The following is a 17209-nucleotide window of genomic DNA, read 5'->3' on the forward strand; positions in this document are numbered from 1 at the left end:
ATTTCCCCTGGTTCAAACGACATTTCGGAACTTATAGAGGACGAGTCCTCCATAGATGATGACAAGGAGGAGAGAGCGCAATCAGTGTTTAAATCTTTTCTTGAAAAGATAAGCTGCGTGCGTTCACCGCTCACAATTAGGCACGTCTGCGCTCTTCAAGTGCTCGGACGTAACTGCATTTTCTGATATATCAGAAATCATATTAGTTGTAGAGCTACAAAGCTGAAATTTGGAATATAGAACCGTGTCGATCATCCAAGATGAAAAAGCGCGCGACTGCAACGTTATTTCTTGTTTTTTTTTATTTGTCTCTTAAATCTACCGTTTAAATAAATTACTCTTATTGTTATTGATGTGGAAAAAACATTGGTATGCGTTAACTTTAGTAGTATTGATAAAATAACGTCTTAAAAAATACGTACTACAAAAAAAAATTTTTGTTCAAAAATTATTAGAGGTTTGGGCTCGTAAGTATTCGAACAATATAACAATTTTAAACAGTATTGTGAATAAAGTCAGTATCTAAAAGTAAACTCAAAAAGCTACATATTTCAGACTGCATTGATTTATAATATTATACAGGTAATTATAAATAAATAGATCTATTATCTATTAATAGAGTTTAGCCACTTAATATGCTGATGTCCAGGGAAATAAAAAATAATCATTAGCTCTTTTTTATTTTAGATATATATGTAGAACAAAGTGTGTTGACAATCCTTTAGGTGTCCTCTATTTGTCGAAATAAATTGACCGCAGCAATGTAAAGTAGCTCATTGATGTACTTAAGATCTATAAATATTTAATAATTGTAGCTAAAACTCGTGCGTATTAACAACATAATTACCGCAGTAAAACTTTGGAGAGATAATGTTGAAAACTTAAAAGCCGTTATCCTTATAGGTCGTTGACTACAAAGAATCATATACTTCAAATTTTTGAGAAACTCTCGGTTGTACGAAATTGCTTCCCATCTGCAGTTGTATAAGTGCCATGCTGTGATTGAAGACTAAAAAAGGGTAAGAAAATTAATTATGCAAATAGACTGTTTATACCCTAAACCCATCGAAAATAGGATATCAGGGTATAATGATTTTGTGAAAATTATGTAACAGGCAGAAGGAATCGCAGACCCCATAAAGTGAATATATTCTTGAGATATAGCCTTGTGCGTCTGTCCGTTCGTGCCGAACGCGGATAAGCGCTATATTTACTTTATTTTTATACCCTGAACCCATTGAAAATGGGAAAATGGGCAGAAGGAGGCGTGGCAGACCCTATATTCTTGATCAGGGCGACAAACTGAGTCTATTTGGCCCTGTCCGTCTGTCTGTCCGTCCGTCCGTCTGTCCGTATGTATGAACGCGTCGATCTCAGAAGATATAAGAGCTAGAGACTTCTAAATTTTTTTAAAATGTCCGTGTATAGCGCGCGCATATCGAGATTATCACTAAAAACGATAATTCAATCCGATATATTTTTATCGATAAAAAACATTATCGAAAATCAGTTAAAAAAATATGTCTCCCTCATCTTTAAAGCTAGAGTGTCAAAATTTTAACTATATATTAAAACGCATTTTATTCAATTTCGGTTTTTGTTGAAATTTATCCCCCGCCCCTATACCCACACCCTCACCCTCATCTGATATATCTGAAAGTTTCATTACGATCGTACGTCTAGAAATTAAATTATTTAACAAATAAGTTCTCATTATATTGCCAACACTGCAGTGTTGCCGTGCACCGCAGTGCAGCCCAAGCGCAATCGCCTGTATATGTGAGTGTGTGTGTGCGTGTGTTTGATTGTATGTGTATGTGTGTCCGTGTGTTTGTTTGTATGCGTGTGTGTTCGAATTATTATTGAAATATCAGTTGCTTGGAGGGTTCATGGGATCTCATAGTCATAGTCGAGAAGTCTCGACTAGAGCTTTCTTGTTTTTATACTCACTCACGAAAGTGATATGAGTATATTGGTTTTGTGCAATGTCCGTTTTGAACGCAGAGACTTGAAATTTGGAACATATATATATCTCCGATTTATAAAGTTTTAAAATTTTCCGGAATCGGATAAAACTGTATCTCCCAAAGTTGTAAATCTAGAATGCTGAAATTGCACGTGAGCCAATGTTTCGATTCTTTAAAGATGGGTGAAAATTTATATATCTCCGCATATTAGGGGCGTGGCAAATCGGACCTTATTTTTTTTTTAATTTTAATTTTTTGAGCGTAAGCATTCCAATTTTGCAGCTAGGTTACCATTAGCCAGGGGCGTGAACTGTCTACAGTATTAGAGCTAAATTTAGCTATTAAATTGCTTATGAGGTGTGAATGAGTATTCGGCAGTCGATAACGCCCGACTGCAGCGTTCTTACTTGTTTTTTTTTTTATTATTTTTTTTTTAAGCCTATGTTGAGCACTTTTAGACCTGATTTACTGTATATACATTGGTGAATTCGAGTATTTTGTAATTTACAGATTTTTAATACCATTCCCCCTTCGTCACCAATTTGTAAAAATGGTATTTTAAGTACTGAGACTTGTGCTTTGTTCATTTGAACGTTATGATCACGTACTGAAAGTTTCATGATGATAGTCCCACATAAGAATATAGTTCTACTACTAGTCCTATGTCTGCATAAGAGAAATGCAGAATGAACTTGTTTGATGAATTGGTTAAATTGTTATTGCTAAATTTATTCACGGTAGAAGGCGCCGTCGGGCGACGAGGTGAGTTGATGTAGCCCTGTCCGTTTATCCGCATGTTGGAACGCATTGACCTCGGAAGCTACAGAATTTAAAGAATTGGCTATTTATTTCGTAAGCCCGCATATCCGCATATAGACCCTGTGAATATATATACATATGAAATTCATATTATGAATATACATTTAAAATTTGGCGACATCAGCTCTCAAGGTGCACGAGATATAATTATACTCATTCACGAAAGTGAAATGACTACATTTTTTTGGGAATGTCTGTCTTGCTTGTCTGTGCGTCGGTATTGAAGGTACAGATTTGAGAAAACATACTCGTGTATACCTCCAATTTATAAAACTGAGTTTTCTACAGTATTACAGATAGAAACTCAAAACATAGCTATTAAATTGTTGATGGGATGTGTATTGTGTATATGTGATGGAGTGAGTATTCTGCAGTTGGTAATGCCCGACTGTAACGTTCCTACTTGTTTCATAAGTGGTTTTCGATTAGGCCTATAATCGAGAGTGGTTATCGATTTTTTAAGATAAGCTAGATATGCGCGCTATATATACGGACATTAAAATAAATCAACTTTCAAGGTATAAGATAGCTTTTGAAATTGAGGCGTTCAAACATACGGACAGACGGATGGAGGGATATACAGATATACGGACAGGACCAAATCGACTCAGCTAGTCTCCCTGATCAAGAATTGTACATATGTATGCACATACATATACATGTGTATAATTATAGGGGTCTTCCAAGCTTCCTTCTGTCTTTTTCCCCACTTTCAATGGGTTCAGGGTCTTTTGACTTTTGCTAATTGGGTAATGTAAAGACGTAAGAGGTATGATTTTTAAGTGAATATCGACAAGACTTTTAATCAATAAAAAAAGTAATCGAATATTCGAAACAATCCCGATATAAAACTCGAAAAAAATTAAGTCTCTAGCTTTTATATCTTCTGATATTGTCGTCCTCATACATACGGACGGACGTACAGGCAGACAGGCAGACGGACAGGGCTCCTTCTGCATGTTCCATTCGTTTTCACAAAAACAGGATACCCTGAATTGCCATTATCAATAAGCTCAGAGTATAACTACGCGATGCGTAGATACACACGTTCAGAAAGACGGAAAGATAACTCAAATTATTGATAAATACGCGGGATTATGGTATAAAAATCAATACTCAATTGAATATAAAAATAATCTCGTTCAGGCTTACGTGTTGAATTAATGTGTCTCCATTAGCGCAAAGAATATATAACTGCGAAATCGCAGATGATATATATACAACAAATTTAAAGTAGTCTCCAATAAATAAATATTCGCTCTGCTATATCAATAACGAGTTCAGTGAGAAGAAAGGAAAATAAAACAAATTACATATGTAAATTAATTATAAACACACGTCAATGGCCCTCGTAGCTAGCACGTTTAATAATTTTTAGATTTATATTTTTTATATTATCTAATAAATAAATAATAATAATAATAATTATAAACACAAATTAAAACTTACTGTAACTAGTTGAAATCCTACCATACATATTAGGACGGCGGATATCATAAGATTCACTAAAAGTATGGGATTAAAAAAGTCTTCCAATCGTTTAGCAAATCTAAAACAACAAGAACATAAAAGCATTTTTAAATATATTTTTGATTAATAATTGGTAATAATTTAAATCATACTTTGAACCCATTGAAAATGGGAAATTAGGATACAAACATTAGAACACATAGGTGGAATACGCTGTGTTTTATGAACACTTTTTTTTATACCCTGAGCCCATTGAAACTGGGAAATCAGGGTATAATGGATTTGCTGAAATGTATGTAACAGGCAGAAGGAGTCGTGGCAGACCCCACAAAGTATATATATTCTTGATCAGAGCGATGAGCTGAGTCGATTTGGCCCTGTCCGTGTGTCTGTCCGTCCGTTCGTCTGTCCGTATGTATGAAAGCGTCGATTTCAAAAGATATAGGAGCTAGAGCCTTGAAATTTTTGTTGCCTAGGTCCGTGTATATTATGCGCATTTGGAGTTTATCACTAAAAATCGATGGCAACTCCCGATATTTTATTATCGATTAAAAACTTTATCGAAAGTTAGTTATGTAATTATATCTTCTACACTAATTTCGGTTTCTGCTGTAGTTTAGCCCTCACCCTAAAAGACGTATTTCAAGTACTAGAAACTTTGTGCTTTGGAATGTACATACATTTAACCATTATAATTAAGTTCTGAAAGTTTCATTAAGATTGTACGTCTAGAAATTAAATTATTCAACAAATAATTTTGTATAACATTGCCCACACTGCAGAGCAGCCCAAGCGTAGTCGCTGCTTACTGCACAGTTTGCAAAGCGCGTTCTAATACGCGCGTGTGTATGTATGTGTGCCTAAAATAAGTGCAGAGTGATTAGAATATCAGACCTGAGGGTTCAAAGTATCTCCTAGTCGAGCAGTGGCGACTAGAGCTTTCTTACTTGTTTTATAATCGTTTATTAACAACCTTACGTATATAATACAATGTGTTTAGGTGGCTAAGGGTAGCGCACGATGCTTGCGGGACGGCCGTAAAGCATTGCTTCGAAAGCACTTTGCACTCCCTTAGCATGGGACAACTCGTCTTTGCTCGATTCTGTGAAGATCCGTCACACTTATGGCCGCGAAGCTGCCTCCGATTGACCATGTTGTCGGCTCTAATGGAGTGCTCACTGCTTTTCCCAGACAACGCCTCTCCTCGAGGGAGCGTCCATATTCGAATAAAACGTGGTTGGCGTCCTCCACCAGACCTCATCCGCACCAAGAGCATTCGTCGGTATCATCGTGGCCAAAGCGCTTCAAAAAGTTCCGAAAGTATCCATGTCACGAAAAAATCTGTAAAAGATCAAAATTAACGTCGCCGTAATTGTGGTTTACCCATGGCTCAAGCTCCGGGATGAGAGTATGTTCCCACCGCCCTTCAGTGGAGTTGTTCCACCTTCTTTGCCATCGTGCAATGCTGTCCGTTCTGATATCGTTGCGTCGTATAGGCTCATGTGCATTCCGTTACGGCTTCGGCGACTAAGTCCTCCAGAGGCATCATGCCGGCTATGACGAGCACCGTAGCTTGCGCAGTAGGTGGCGCAAATGCCCGGCATAATTCTTGAAAGAGCTCTACAACAATCAGCTGCCTTTTTATGCACTTATTCTATATATAGATATTTTATAGCCCTCTTTGACGCAATGGTGACGCTGCCGATCTTTATATTGGCAGTTTCCAGTCTTTTGCGACTGCTGACTAAGACGACTTCGGTTTTGTGTGCCGCTAGCTCGAGCCCAGGTGCACATATCCTCAGTATACTTAAGCTCCTTGCTTATGGAGACGAGCTACATCATCAGCAAAGCCAATGGTGTGCGCACCTGCTGGAAGTTCCAAGCGCAGCACGCCGTCGAACATAATATTCCATAGGTGATACTGTATGAGTTTGGATCCCCTCACTTGTGTTGTGTACCAGTGTTCTTCCTCTGAAGTAGTTCTTTATTATCTCTTTTAGATATTTAAGGATATTATATTTTGAAAGCGCATCCATTACTTCCAGGGTCGTGATGATGCAGTACAGCTTCGCTCCGTGCCTCCATCTGGTGCCTTGGATGGTGGAATTTGCTAGGCCAACAACTTTTTCTAGCGCATCTGTTGTTGACCGGCCCTTCCGGGAACCAAATTGATTAGGTGACACGCCTCCGGCACTAGCAATAGAAGTCTCCATTCTAGAGCAAATCAGTATCTCAAACACCTTTCCCATTGTGTCTAAGAGACAGATTTGCCAGCCTTGGGTATCAATACTAAGTTCTGGGTTTTTCAGGTTGCAGGGAACGTCCTGATTTAAACATTTGTTGTATAATTCGTTGTATAATTCATGCTAGCATCCTCGGCTAGCTCGTCAAGCAACTGTAAAGCCATAAGTTACTATATCGGCCGCGTACGAATAGTTGCCATATACCCACAATACAGCTTTGCCATTGGCGTTAGTTGACCATGTCCTATGGCAGGTGGTCCTGCAGTGATGAGGCTCACTGATAAAGTCTACGTCTATACTCTATGGTCTGCTCTAGTAGATCTTGGGTAGCAACACAATGATTTAAGTTAAGCTGAAGAAATCTTAACATTTCAGTTTAAGTGCAGCTTCACGGTAGGATGGGCATTTGAAGCTGCCTGTTGAATGGTCCGTCTGCTTTTCACCTTTCCGGACGCAGAGGCTACATTTTGGTGGTTTGGTGCATGCTTTTACACTGTGACCCATCTCTCCACACCTGAAACAGGCGGTCTTTAAGTCACAGTCCCTGCCGCAGCTGGCTGCTATATGACTGTAATTGAGGCACTTGAAACAGAGTTTAGGCTGGCCCACGGCTCGGATACAGCATACAACCCATCCTATTCTAATTTTGGACAGGTCGAGCAGAGTTGGGGCTTTCCCAAATGGAAAAGCAATCGTAGATCTTTGCTGGTCCCCTTTAGCTGTCTTCATAATACCCTGAACATCGCAGCTCAGATGTTTTAGATTTGGGTCGCTCTTGACTACGCGAAGCATGTCCGCATAGCTGCAACCACCCACACCTGAAATCGCGATTGCATCACTTCTGGGTCGTTTTCCGTCCAGCTGTTCAAATTTGTCTGTCGACCTGCCTGATTGCCATTGGTTATATTGGGTTCGCTGCGCTTTTATTCGACCTCGGCGTATTGCTTTCCTGCCTACTTTCTTGAGTGGTCTGCACCTCGCAGTTTTTAACCGGTCGGTTACAAAACGGTTCGGCCGTCTTGTGGAGACTGACCAGCCTAGCCACCTCATGTCTCATTAAGGCATTTATATGACGCTGTCCCCAAAATAAGGCAGACAAACCCTCTAAGGTAACTCCTATTTGAGCTTACGCTTCTTTAAGTGATTTGGGTGCCTGGCACTCAGCCATTGGGGACTGACTGAAAGTCAATGCCTGCGGCAACGCCCTCTGCTGTTGCTGCGGCGATCGGTGCAACGAGGTACGGCGCGCGAAACCTTGCAGCTAATCTTGGCATCCATTTTACTCCAACTACCAAGGCTGAAGCCTGTAGTGGGCAATGATAATAATTTAAGCTTAAGCTTACAGGTACAATAGCTTAAACTCTGCTTAGCTTTGACAGGGCGCGAAAGTATGCACTACTTTTAAAACTGCTTTAAACAACTTCACAACAGAAGTTAGGTTGCTGTCTTTGCTAAGACTTAGCAACTCACCAAAGTTAGTGAGCAGCTGATTGTCCGCTGCAATTTCCAGCACTACTAACAGCTGTTAGAGTGAATACAACTTGCTTGTTTTAATTGCACAAGAGTGATGCCTGCCTGAAGTGACAAATATTTTCGCGCTTAAAAAGAAAAGGAAAGAGGAAAGCTAGGACGCCAAAGCAATGACGCTATTGCCCCCCTTTCTTGCACCACTGGATTTCACCACCGAGATACTCCGCGAACCGCCGCGAGGTACGTCTTTGTTATTTTCAAAGGTCACTGGGTATATCTCACCCACAGCATACACGTTGACTTTAGATTTATCACTTTTACAGGAAAAAGCACAGAACAAGCTAAAGTCTGAAATTTGTGTAGTCTGTTCCTAGTTGTTAATTTTTTTTGCAGTTTTTTTCTAAACCAAGAAACCGAACTATAGCTTATGGCTTTGATTCTCCTAATTCATTTTCTTCTTTGAACGGAATTGTTACATATCGACCCATTAAATCTCTTCTTCTTTTACTCACAAAATTTTGTTCACAAAACTCTATCTCCTTGACCTCTTCTTCTTCGGTTTCTAAATCCCAAGGCCGATCTAGGTCTTCTATGGCTATACTTCTCGCTACTATCGTTGACTTATCTTTTGACTTTGTACAATCTGATACCACTCAAGCAAATTCTGTATTTTGCCCAAGTAATCCATCTATTTTTACTATCCCATTCTTTAACATGTGTACATAAGTCTGCACCTATTATTATATCTACACTTCCTGCCTTATAAAATTGCGGATCAGCTAAAAAGTAATTGTGCCATTTAGCTATATCTTTGTTAACTGGGAGAGCTTTCATTAACTTTGATCATACGATGGCCTCAACCATAAGCTGTTCTTTATTTGACTCTCTTGGTTTTACTTTTAGCTTAACTTTGTTCTTTGATTCTGATGAAACACGACATATTTCTGTCTCATTTTTGGCTCTGTGTAAATTTTTAAGAATAATTGTTTTTTTGACATCTACTTTAATCATCGCCGTGGCTAATAAAGCCTCTACTGTATTACCTCTTTCTGCATTTATATGTAACTTAGTATGATGAGGCTTCCTACAAAAGTAAAAATTCGTGTTACTTGTACACCTACCAGTGTTCGTGTATCTTAAACACCTTCTTTAGCAGCATCTAAGCTTTCTCTTTAAGTTTCGTGCATTGCGTGCATATTGGAAAATTGTATGCGGAGTTTTCAATTGCTGAACAATATCGCTGATCTAAGTAGTTTTAAAATTGAGGTGCCTCTTTACTAAATTTACTTAGTATTAGATGAGCAAATATTTTATCAACTTTTTCTGAAAGTTGATCCTTACTTTTAATTATGTGTGTTGACTCATTAATTGTATCAATAATATATTTAATACGCTTGGGCGGGTTAATATTTAAATTTGGAAGATCAATTATTCGGTTCAATGTCCTATATATGAGGATATTGTTTTAGCTGTTCGACTTTGCTTTCAAGCTCTGCTTCTTATTTAAAACTTTTATGAACTGTAACTGGTCTAACCTGCTTTCGCCTTCTTTATCTTCTTCTCTCTCACCATTCAAAATTTTTAATTTCATAGCTTTTATACTTTTCATTGCTTTATCAAATTCCTTATTGTTAAAATATGCATGGTCTATTACTCCCACTTTTAAAAATAAGGTATGATTATTTTCTAATTCTTCTTTCATTTTGTCTAGCTCTCCTAAAATTTCGCTAGGTGGTCTAATCTCCTCGGGTAGGCCTAAATGTTTTAATCAAGACTCTAAGTTTGATTGCTTTTTCAAAAGCTTTATAGCTTCTGGCTATGGAAATGTTTCTCTACATGAAAATACTGGATCAATAAAATTACAAACCGATTTCTGCCCAATTATCAACTCGCAAGATGCTCTCATTGACTGTATATTTCCCGATGTACACGTACAACATAAAAATCAAGATACAAGATACAACAATTGTTGCCAACAGATTAGTGTCGTACAAGTCTGTTGATACAGTATGCGATAATACCGAGCTGGCGATCTACCGAAGCTGTAAATTAACAAGTAGAATTTCGGAATTCGCGCCACTTAGAATTGAAGGTCGGATCTTCGGTGATTTTGCTTTGTAACTTGACCCCACCTCACCTGGGCAGTAGCACACGATTGGTAATTAAACAAGTAAGAAGACTCTAGTCGAGACTGCTCGACTAGGAGATACCCTGAACCCTCCAGTCTGATATTGCAATCACTCTGCACCTCTTTTAGGCACACATACATACACAGGCACGTATTAGAACGCGCTCTGCTAGCTGCGCAGTAAGAAACGACTGCGCTTGATCTGCGCTTCAGTGTGGGCAATATCAAGCGATTTTATTTGTTGAATAATATAATTTCTAGATATCCAATCTTAATGAAACTTTCAGAACATGATCATAATGTTCAAATGAATATACATTCCAAAGCACAATTCTCTCCTACTTGATATACGCCTTTTACAAAGGTGAGGTTGAGGGGTCGATTTTAGGGGTGGGGGGTAAATTTTAACAAAAACCGAAATTATATAAAATACACATGCATCTACATTTAATATTTGGAAGCTCTAGCTCTAAAGGTGTAGGTGCTATAATTAAATAACTAGCTTTCGATAAGTCTCTAGCTCTTATATCTTCTGAGATCGACGCGTTCATACATTCGGACGGACGGACGGGCGGACAGACAGACGGACAGGGCCAAATCGACTTACCATCCAAAATAGTGGCATCAATCACGTTCTTCATTAATTTTTATACCCTGAACCCATTGAAAATGGGAGGAAATCAGGGTATAATGGTTTTGTAAAAAGTATGTAACAGGCTGAAGGAGGCGTGGCAGACCCCACAAAGTATATATATGTTCTTGATCAGGGCGACGAGCTGAGTCGATTTAGCCCTGTCCGTCTGCCTGTCCGTCCGTCCGTCTGTCCGTATGTTTGAACGCGTCGATTTCAGAAGATATAAGAGCTAGAGACTTCAACTTTTTTTAAAATGTCCGTATATATCACGCGCATATCGAGTTTTTCACTAAAAAACGATAACTCATTCCGATATTTTTTGATCGATAAAAAATCTTATCGAAGATCACTTAAATAATTATATCTCCTATATCTTTCAAGCTAGAGTCTCCAAATTTAAAATGTATATTAACATGAATTTTATACAATTTCGATTTTTGTCAAAATTTACCCCCCACCCCTAAATCCACCCCCTCACTCTCATCTTTGTAAAAGTCGTATATCAAATACTAGAGACGTGCTTCGGTATACACATACATTTAAACATCATGATTACGTTCTGAAAGTTTCATTACGATCGTACGTCTAGAAATTAAATTATTCAACAAATAAGTTCTCATAATATCGCCAACACTGCAGCGCAACCCAAGCGCCGTCCTCGGTATATGTGAGTGTGTGTGTGCGTGTATTTGCATGTATGCGTGTGTGTGTGTGTGTGTTTGCTAATTATTATTGAAATATCAGTTGCTTGTAGGGCTCAGAGGATCTCGTAGTCGAGCAGTCTCGACTAGAGCTTTCTTACTTGTTTAAGATGTATGGAACAGGCAAAAGGTGTATTTTAAATACTAGGGACTTGTGTTTCGGGATATACATATATTTAAACATTAGGAATACGTTCTGCAAGTTTCATTAAGATTGTACGTCTAGAAATTAAATTATTCTACAAATAAATTATCATAATATTGCCAACATTGCAGCGCAGCCCAAGCCCAGTCGCCTATGTATGTGAGTGTGTGTGTGTGCGTGTGTATGTGTGTGTGTGTTGCTTGAAGGATTCAGGGGATCTCGTAGTCGAGCAGTCTCGACTAGAGCTTTCTTACTTGTTATACTCATTCACGAAAGTGAAATGAGTATATTGGTTTTATGCAAAGTCTGTCTTGCTGTCTATCCGTATGAACGCAGTCTATTTCGGCGCTATTGAAGCTAGAGACTTAAAATTTGAAGCATATCTCTGATTCATAAAGTGTTAAAATTTTCCGTATCCGCCCACTAGGGGCGTGGTAAATCAGAAAATGCATTTCCAATATGCCAGAAATCATGTTAGTTGAAGAGCTAGAAAGCTTAAATTTGGTATGTAGATCCGCGTCGACCAACTAAGATCACCAGCTATGTTGGATATAACTCCGCCCATTGGGAGCGTGGCAAATCGGATAAAGCGGTATCTCCCAAAGTTGTAAATCTATAATGCTGAAATTTTACAAATTTTTTTGTGAGCTAATGTATTGTTTCTTTAAGGATATGTGGATAAATTATATATCTACGCCTACTAGAGATGATGATGATGGATTTATTTCCACCCAAAGGGGGCGTGGCTAACCGCAAAAGTTTATATCTCTTTGGATAGTTAAGTTACGAGTCCTCTATCGATTTCCCAAATAATATTGTTACGACTCTTCAGGGGCGTGGCATATCGAAAAATACCCTGTATTTTTTTCATTTTTGGAGCGTAAGCATCCAGCTAGGTTACGGTTAGCTTGTTCCATGAGCCGGCCAAAAATTAAGTGTCTACGCACCCAGTAGGGGCGTGGCAAATCGAGAAAAACTACAGTTTTAGAGCAAAACTTGGCTGGGTAATTGCTGATAGAGTGTGAATGAGTATTCTGCAGTCGTAACGACCGACTGCAACGTTCTTACTTGTTATACCTTGAACCCATTGAAAATGGGAAATCAGGGTATAATGATTTTTACAAAAGTATGTAACAAGCAAATATATATATTTTTGATCAGGGCGACAAAGTGAGTCGATTTGGCCCTGTCCGTATGTATGAGCGCGTCGATCTCAGAAGATATGAGAGCTAGAGACTTCAATTTTTTTTTTAAATGTCCGTATATAGCGCGCGCATATCGAGTATACACTATAAAAGGATAACTCAATTCGTTATTTTTTTACCGATAAAAAACCTTATCGAAAATGAGTTACAATATTATATCTCCCACATCTTTAAAGCTAGAGTGTCCAAATTTTAAATATATATTAGGCCGCATTTTATACAATTTCGTTCTGAATGTTTAAAGTCCCACTACACGAAATAAGTTCTCATAATATTGCCCGAGCTTCAGACGGAGCTCATTTGCTCTATGCGTGCTTGTATTTTCGTATGTATACATAAAATATGAATTCTTACCTGATTATTTTGTTATGAAGCAGTGCAATTCTTTGCAGTTCCAGTATCAAATTTGAGGCACCATTTGCAGTTCCGAAAGCCCTCACTTTTGTATTACCTTTGTCAATCAGAAAATCAATTCTACTATGTAATATACGAAATTGCCCGCAAGTGTATGTTATAAAAAATCCAAATAAGGAATCCTCAGCAAACAGTGTGGTTACAACACATATGCCAGCATACGCAGTAAATGTATATGTTAATGCATAACGTATCCAACTGTTGTGTGCATTGTAAGGAAAGATCATTTTATAGGGAAATGGCTTTTCCGGTATATCAGTTCCCAAAACATAAAATAGTTCTACTAGCGGTAGTATGCAGTACATAAGTATGAGGCAAGACAATAAAATTGTCATAACTTGAAATGTAATCATTCGCTTACGACATTCCTTGGCAATTTCGACGTTCTCGTTACTGTTAAATACAAAATAAAGAAATGATGAGGAAATTATTTTAATATCAAATTATTATTAATATTAAATTACAATGTTTCAAGTCCTAATTGATACATGACTTTGCCGAGAGATTTAAAACATCACACAAAATTTTTATATCTTGAACCCATTGAAAATGGGAAATCAGGGTATAAAGGTTTTGTTAAAAGTATGTAACAAGCAGAAGGAGGTGTGGCAGACAACACAGCACAAAGTATATATATGTATACTTGATCAGGGAGACGAGCCTCGATTTATCCCTGTCAGTCCGTCCTTATGTATGAACGCGTCGATCTTAGAAGATATAAGAGCTAGAAACTTGATTTTTTTCCTATCCATTGTGGGCAATATTAAAAGAATTTATTTGTTGAATAACTGTAGACATACAAACTTAATGAAATTTTCAGACCGCAATCATATGGTCAAAATGTGTGTACATTCCAAAGCACAAGTACTTGAAATACGTTTTTTTACAAATTTGGGGAGAAGGGGCGTGGTATCCAAAATCTGTTGATTACAAAATGTTTGTATTCATCATATATACATACACAGTAAATCTGAAGTCTCCACGTCTAATAGTATTCCAATGAGGCTCAAAAAACAAAATCAATTTTTCGATTATTCTCGACAAAAAAGTTATCGGATGAGTCATGGCATAAGTTAATAAAGCAAACTCGTACTGCGTATGGTATACACAAATATACACACAAAATTTCAGCTCTCTAGCTCTTATATCTTCTGAGATATCGGCGTTCATACGGACAGACGGACAGGGCCAAATCGAGTCAGCTCGTCGTGCAGATCAAGAATATATATACCTTATGGGGTGTGCGATACTTCCTTCTGCCCGTTACATACTTTTTCACAATAACATTATACCCTGATTTCCCGTTTGCAATGGGTTTAGGGTATAATGAAAAATGTGCTAACATATGGCGCCGCATATGAAAAACAAGCACTAAGATGCTTTTGAGTACCGAATACTGGAGTTAAGCGGTCTTTTTTATTTAAATAAAAAATACTTATTATTCTTTTTTTTTTTTTGATGGGACAATAAATTTACTGTGGGAAAAAAAAATAAAAAAAGAAATATCGGGAAAAACTACATTTTCTAAAGTATTAGAGCTATTGGTAACGTCCAACCGCAACGTTCTTATTTGTTCCAACTGTCATTCATTCTGAGAATTTTGGTGCCGGTATCCAAATAAAAATGAAACTGACAATAGAAGACGATATATGTATAATATCAAGCCTAAAATTCAGTACCGTTGCTATGTATATAATTATAATCCATTAGGATTGATAATTGAAATATCACCTTTATGCTAGGTGCAGAGTAGCTCGTAATCTCATAGAAGTGCATCAACGAATGATGTATATACTCTATTATAATCGCCTATTTTTGCTCATTGAATATACACATATCATTGAATATATTATATTATTACATATTACATATGTATACTTACTCTGGTATCCATATATTAAGCACGAATTGCTTAATTAGTTCTCGAAAGTTTGGCTGATTAAGTCGTAAATGAATTAGCCGAACAAAATTAAGGGTGCCCATCAGCGTAGAGCAGCAATTTTCCGTTGTCATTATTATATCTCCAAAATTGTTAATCAAAAATGATGCTTGAAAGGTAATGGTAATTCCAACAGATATAATGACATACAAAGCCCACACATTGTAAATGAATGCATAAAGATAGCTTCGTATAATTAGTTTTTGGTTTGCTAATGCAGTTTCCAAAGGCCAAGAGCCATTTAATTTTAGCCAAATGCATTGAAATGGCATGCGAAAGCTCGGATCTTTGTACGGTAGTGGATTGAACATAATAATAAAACTGATTTCAAATTTGGATATAGCAGCCCATAGACAATGAATGTGGGACCTATAATATCAATAATTAACGATATCATTAATACCCTCTTTGATGTTAGTAATTGAACCATAAGGTACATATATGAATTTCTTAGCAAGAACTGACCCAAACTAAAATATGTAAAGAACTTCAGTCGGGGTGGTTGACTAGAGCTTTGAACCTCAATTGATATGCGTTCTAATATATGTATGTAGCTAGGTGGTTATATAAATAATAAATCTCTACATAGAAGGGAAAGAAGTAGGTCAAATTGGCCGAACGATTGGGCGGTCCCCTTCCAGTGTGAAAAATATAATAATATCCTACGGAAAAACGCCAACACTTGAAATTCAGCCAAGATCGGGCCGTCCTGAAAAATTGAGAAACATATGCGCCAAAAATACAGGAGGATATATTTCTAACCTCATTGAGTTAGCGTGCATCCGCAAACTGTGCGAAATGGAGTACAATGCCCGAACTTCGCGCAAGAAACCTTTGATTTTCGACGCCAATAAAAAAACGCCTAGAATTCGCTCAGAAGCGCCTAAACAAGCCAGACTTATTTTGGGATTAAGTAATTTGGAGTGACGAATCCAAATTATGGAGAGAACGCAATACTGCTCCACAGCTAAAAAATGTAACTACAAAAGTGAAGCTTGGAGGCGGAAACCCTATGGTTTGGGGGTGTATGGCCACATCTGGAGTTGGAAAACTGGTATTTATAGATACCAAAAAGGATAGACATTACCATTTGGGAGCATTAATCTTTATTTATTTTATATAACACAAAGTAATTACATACTCCGCCACAGTCTCCAGACCTCAATTCATTCGAGCACATTTGAAATTTACTAGATAAAAGGATCCGAAAATATAAAATATCCTCAAAAGATTCCCTAATGTCCGTTTGAGCTCCAAATGGGTTAAAATCAGCGAAAATCACACCAAACCCTTAGTGCGAAGTATGCGTCGTCGACTGCTTGCAGTAAAAGGCGGTCCTACTAAATATTAACACATATTTATAGATAGTTTCTTTTAACCTAAACTTTTTTGGCATATTTTTCTTGTATTTTTACATATTATTTAGTCTAAGTCAACTGTTTTTTATTGAAATAAGTTCATGATAAGGTTTTCGTGTGGCAAAATATGTAATTAAAAATATCAAATTAACACTTTGTTTTATTTCGTTTCATTTAACCACTTTAGAATACAGTTAAGTTGAAAAATAGTTGTGTACCTAAACATTTTTTTCCGACTGTATATGCTTATATGTGTAGTACAGTGACTGGCGGGTGACTTGCGCCCTTGCACCTGATTTCATTTCAATGATCGTGGGTTGCCTATTAAAAGGAATTAAAAAAAAGTAGTACCTGATTGAGCTCAGAATACAAAATGGGATGCGATTATCGATCCTATATATACTTTTTTTAATTTTTTTTTCTTGCATGCTCCTCTATATATATATGCAAGAGCATGCAAGAAAAGAAACTTATAAAAAGTATTGGCAAGTGCACTTGGCACTTTAGTTAGACAGCTACTTAAAAATAAGCGCGCCTCTGCAATTCGAACCCAAAATCGTTCAGACAATCCCATGCATACACACATGCACATACACGCACGCACATGTAAAACCAATGGTCGAAAATAAGTGTGCAAAACGCTTTACTGTACTCTATCAATTTACCTCCGACATATACTTATTTGAGAGACCAAAGAGCAGAAAGAGCGAGAGAGC

General features: G+C 37.5%; 1 protein-coding gene and 1 long non-coding RNA gene across 3 annotated transcripts in view; one reads left to right on the forward strand and one right to left on the reverse strand.

Moving 5' to 3' along the window:
* Positions 1-698: 698 nt before the first annotated feature.
* Or13a (Odorant receptor 13a) lies at positions 699-15446 on the reverse strand. Of its 2 annotated transcripts, XM_089262937.1 has the most exons (6): positions 15079-15446; positions 13137-13589; positions 4236-4335; positions 3939-4049; positions 848-1009; positions 699-792 (listed from the first exon to the last, which is right to left on the reverse strand). In XM_089262937.1, the coding sequence occupies exons 1-6, from the start codon at positions 15444-15446 to the stop codon at positions 733-735; spliced, it is 1254 nt and encodes a 417-aa protein (XP_089119063.1). In that variant the 3' UTR covers positions 699-732. The 2 variants fall into 2 exon arrangements, with proteins under 2 accessions (XP_089119063.1, XP_089119064.1); XM_089262938.1 differs by lacking the exon at positions 3939-4049.
* LOC149090925 (uncharacterized) overlaps positions 10455-17209 on the forward strand; it is a 37690-nt gene continuing 30935 nt past the window's right edge. Inside the window, exon 1 of the long non-coding RNA XR_016197241.1 lies at positions 10455-10609. This is a non-coding gene — a long non-coding RNA (uncharacterized LOC149090925). The remainder of the gene's footprint in view (positions 10610-17209) is intronic.

This window comes from Drosophila navojoa, chromosome 6 (assembly GCF_054131105.1).
Source record: "Drosophila navojoa isolate 15081-1374.11 chromosome 6, UAZ_NAV_1.0, whole genome shotgun sequence".
In the NCBI taxonomy this organism is placed as follows: domain Eukaryota; kingdom Metazoa; phylum Arthropoda; class Insecta; order Diptera; family Drosophilidae; genus Drosophila; species Drosophila navojoa.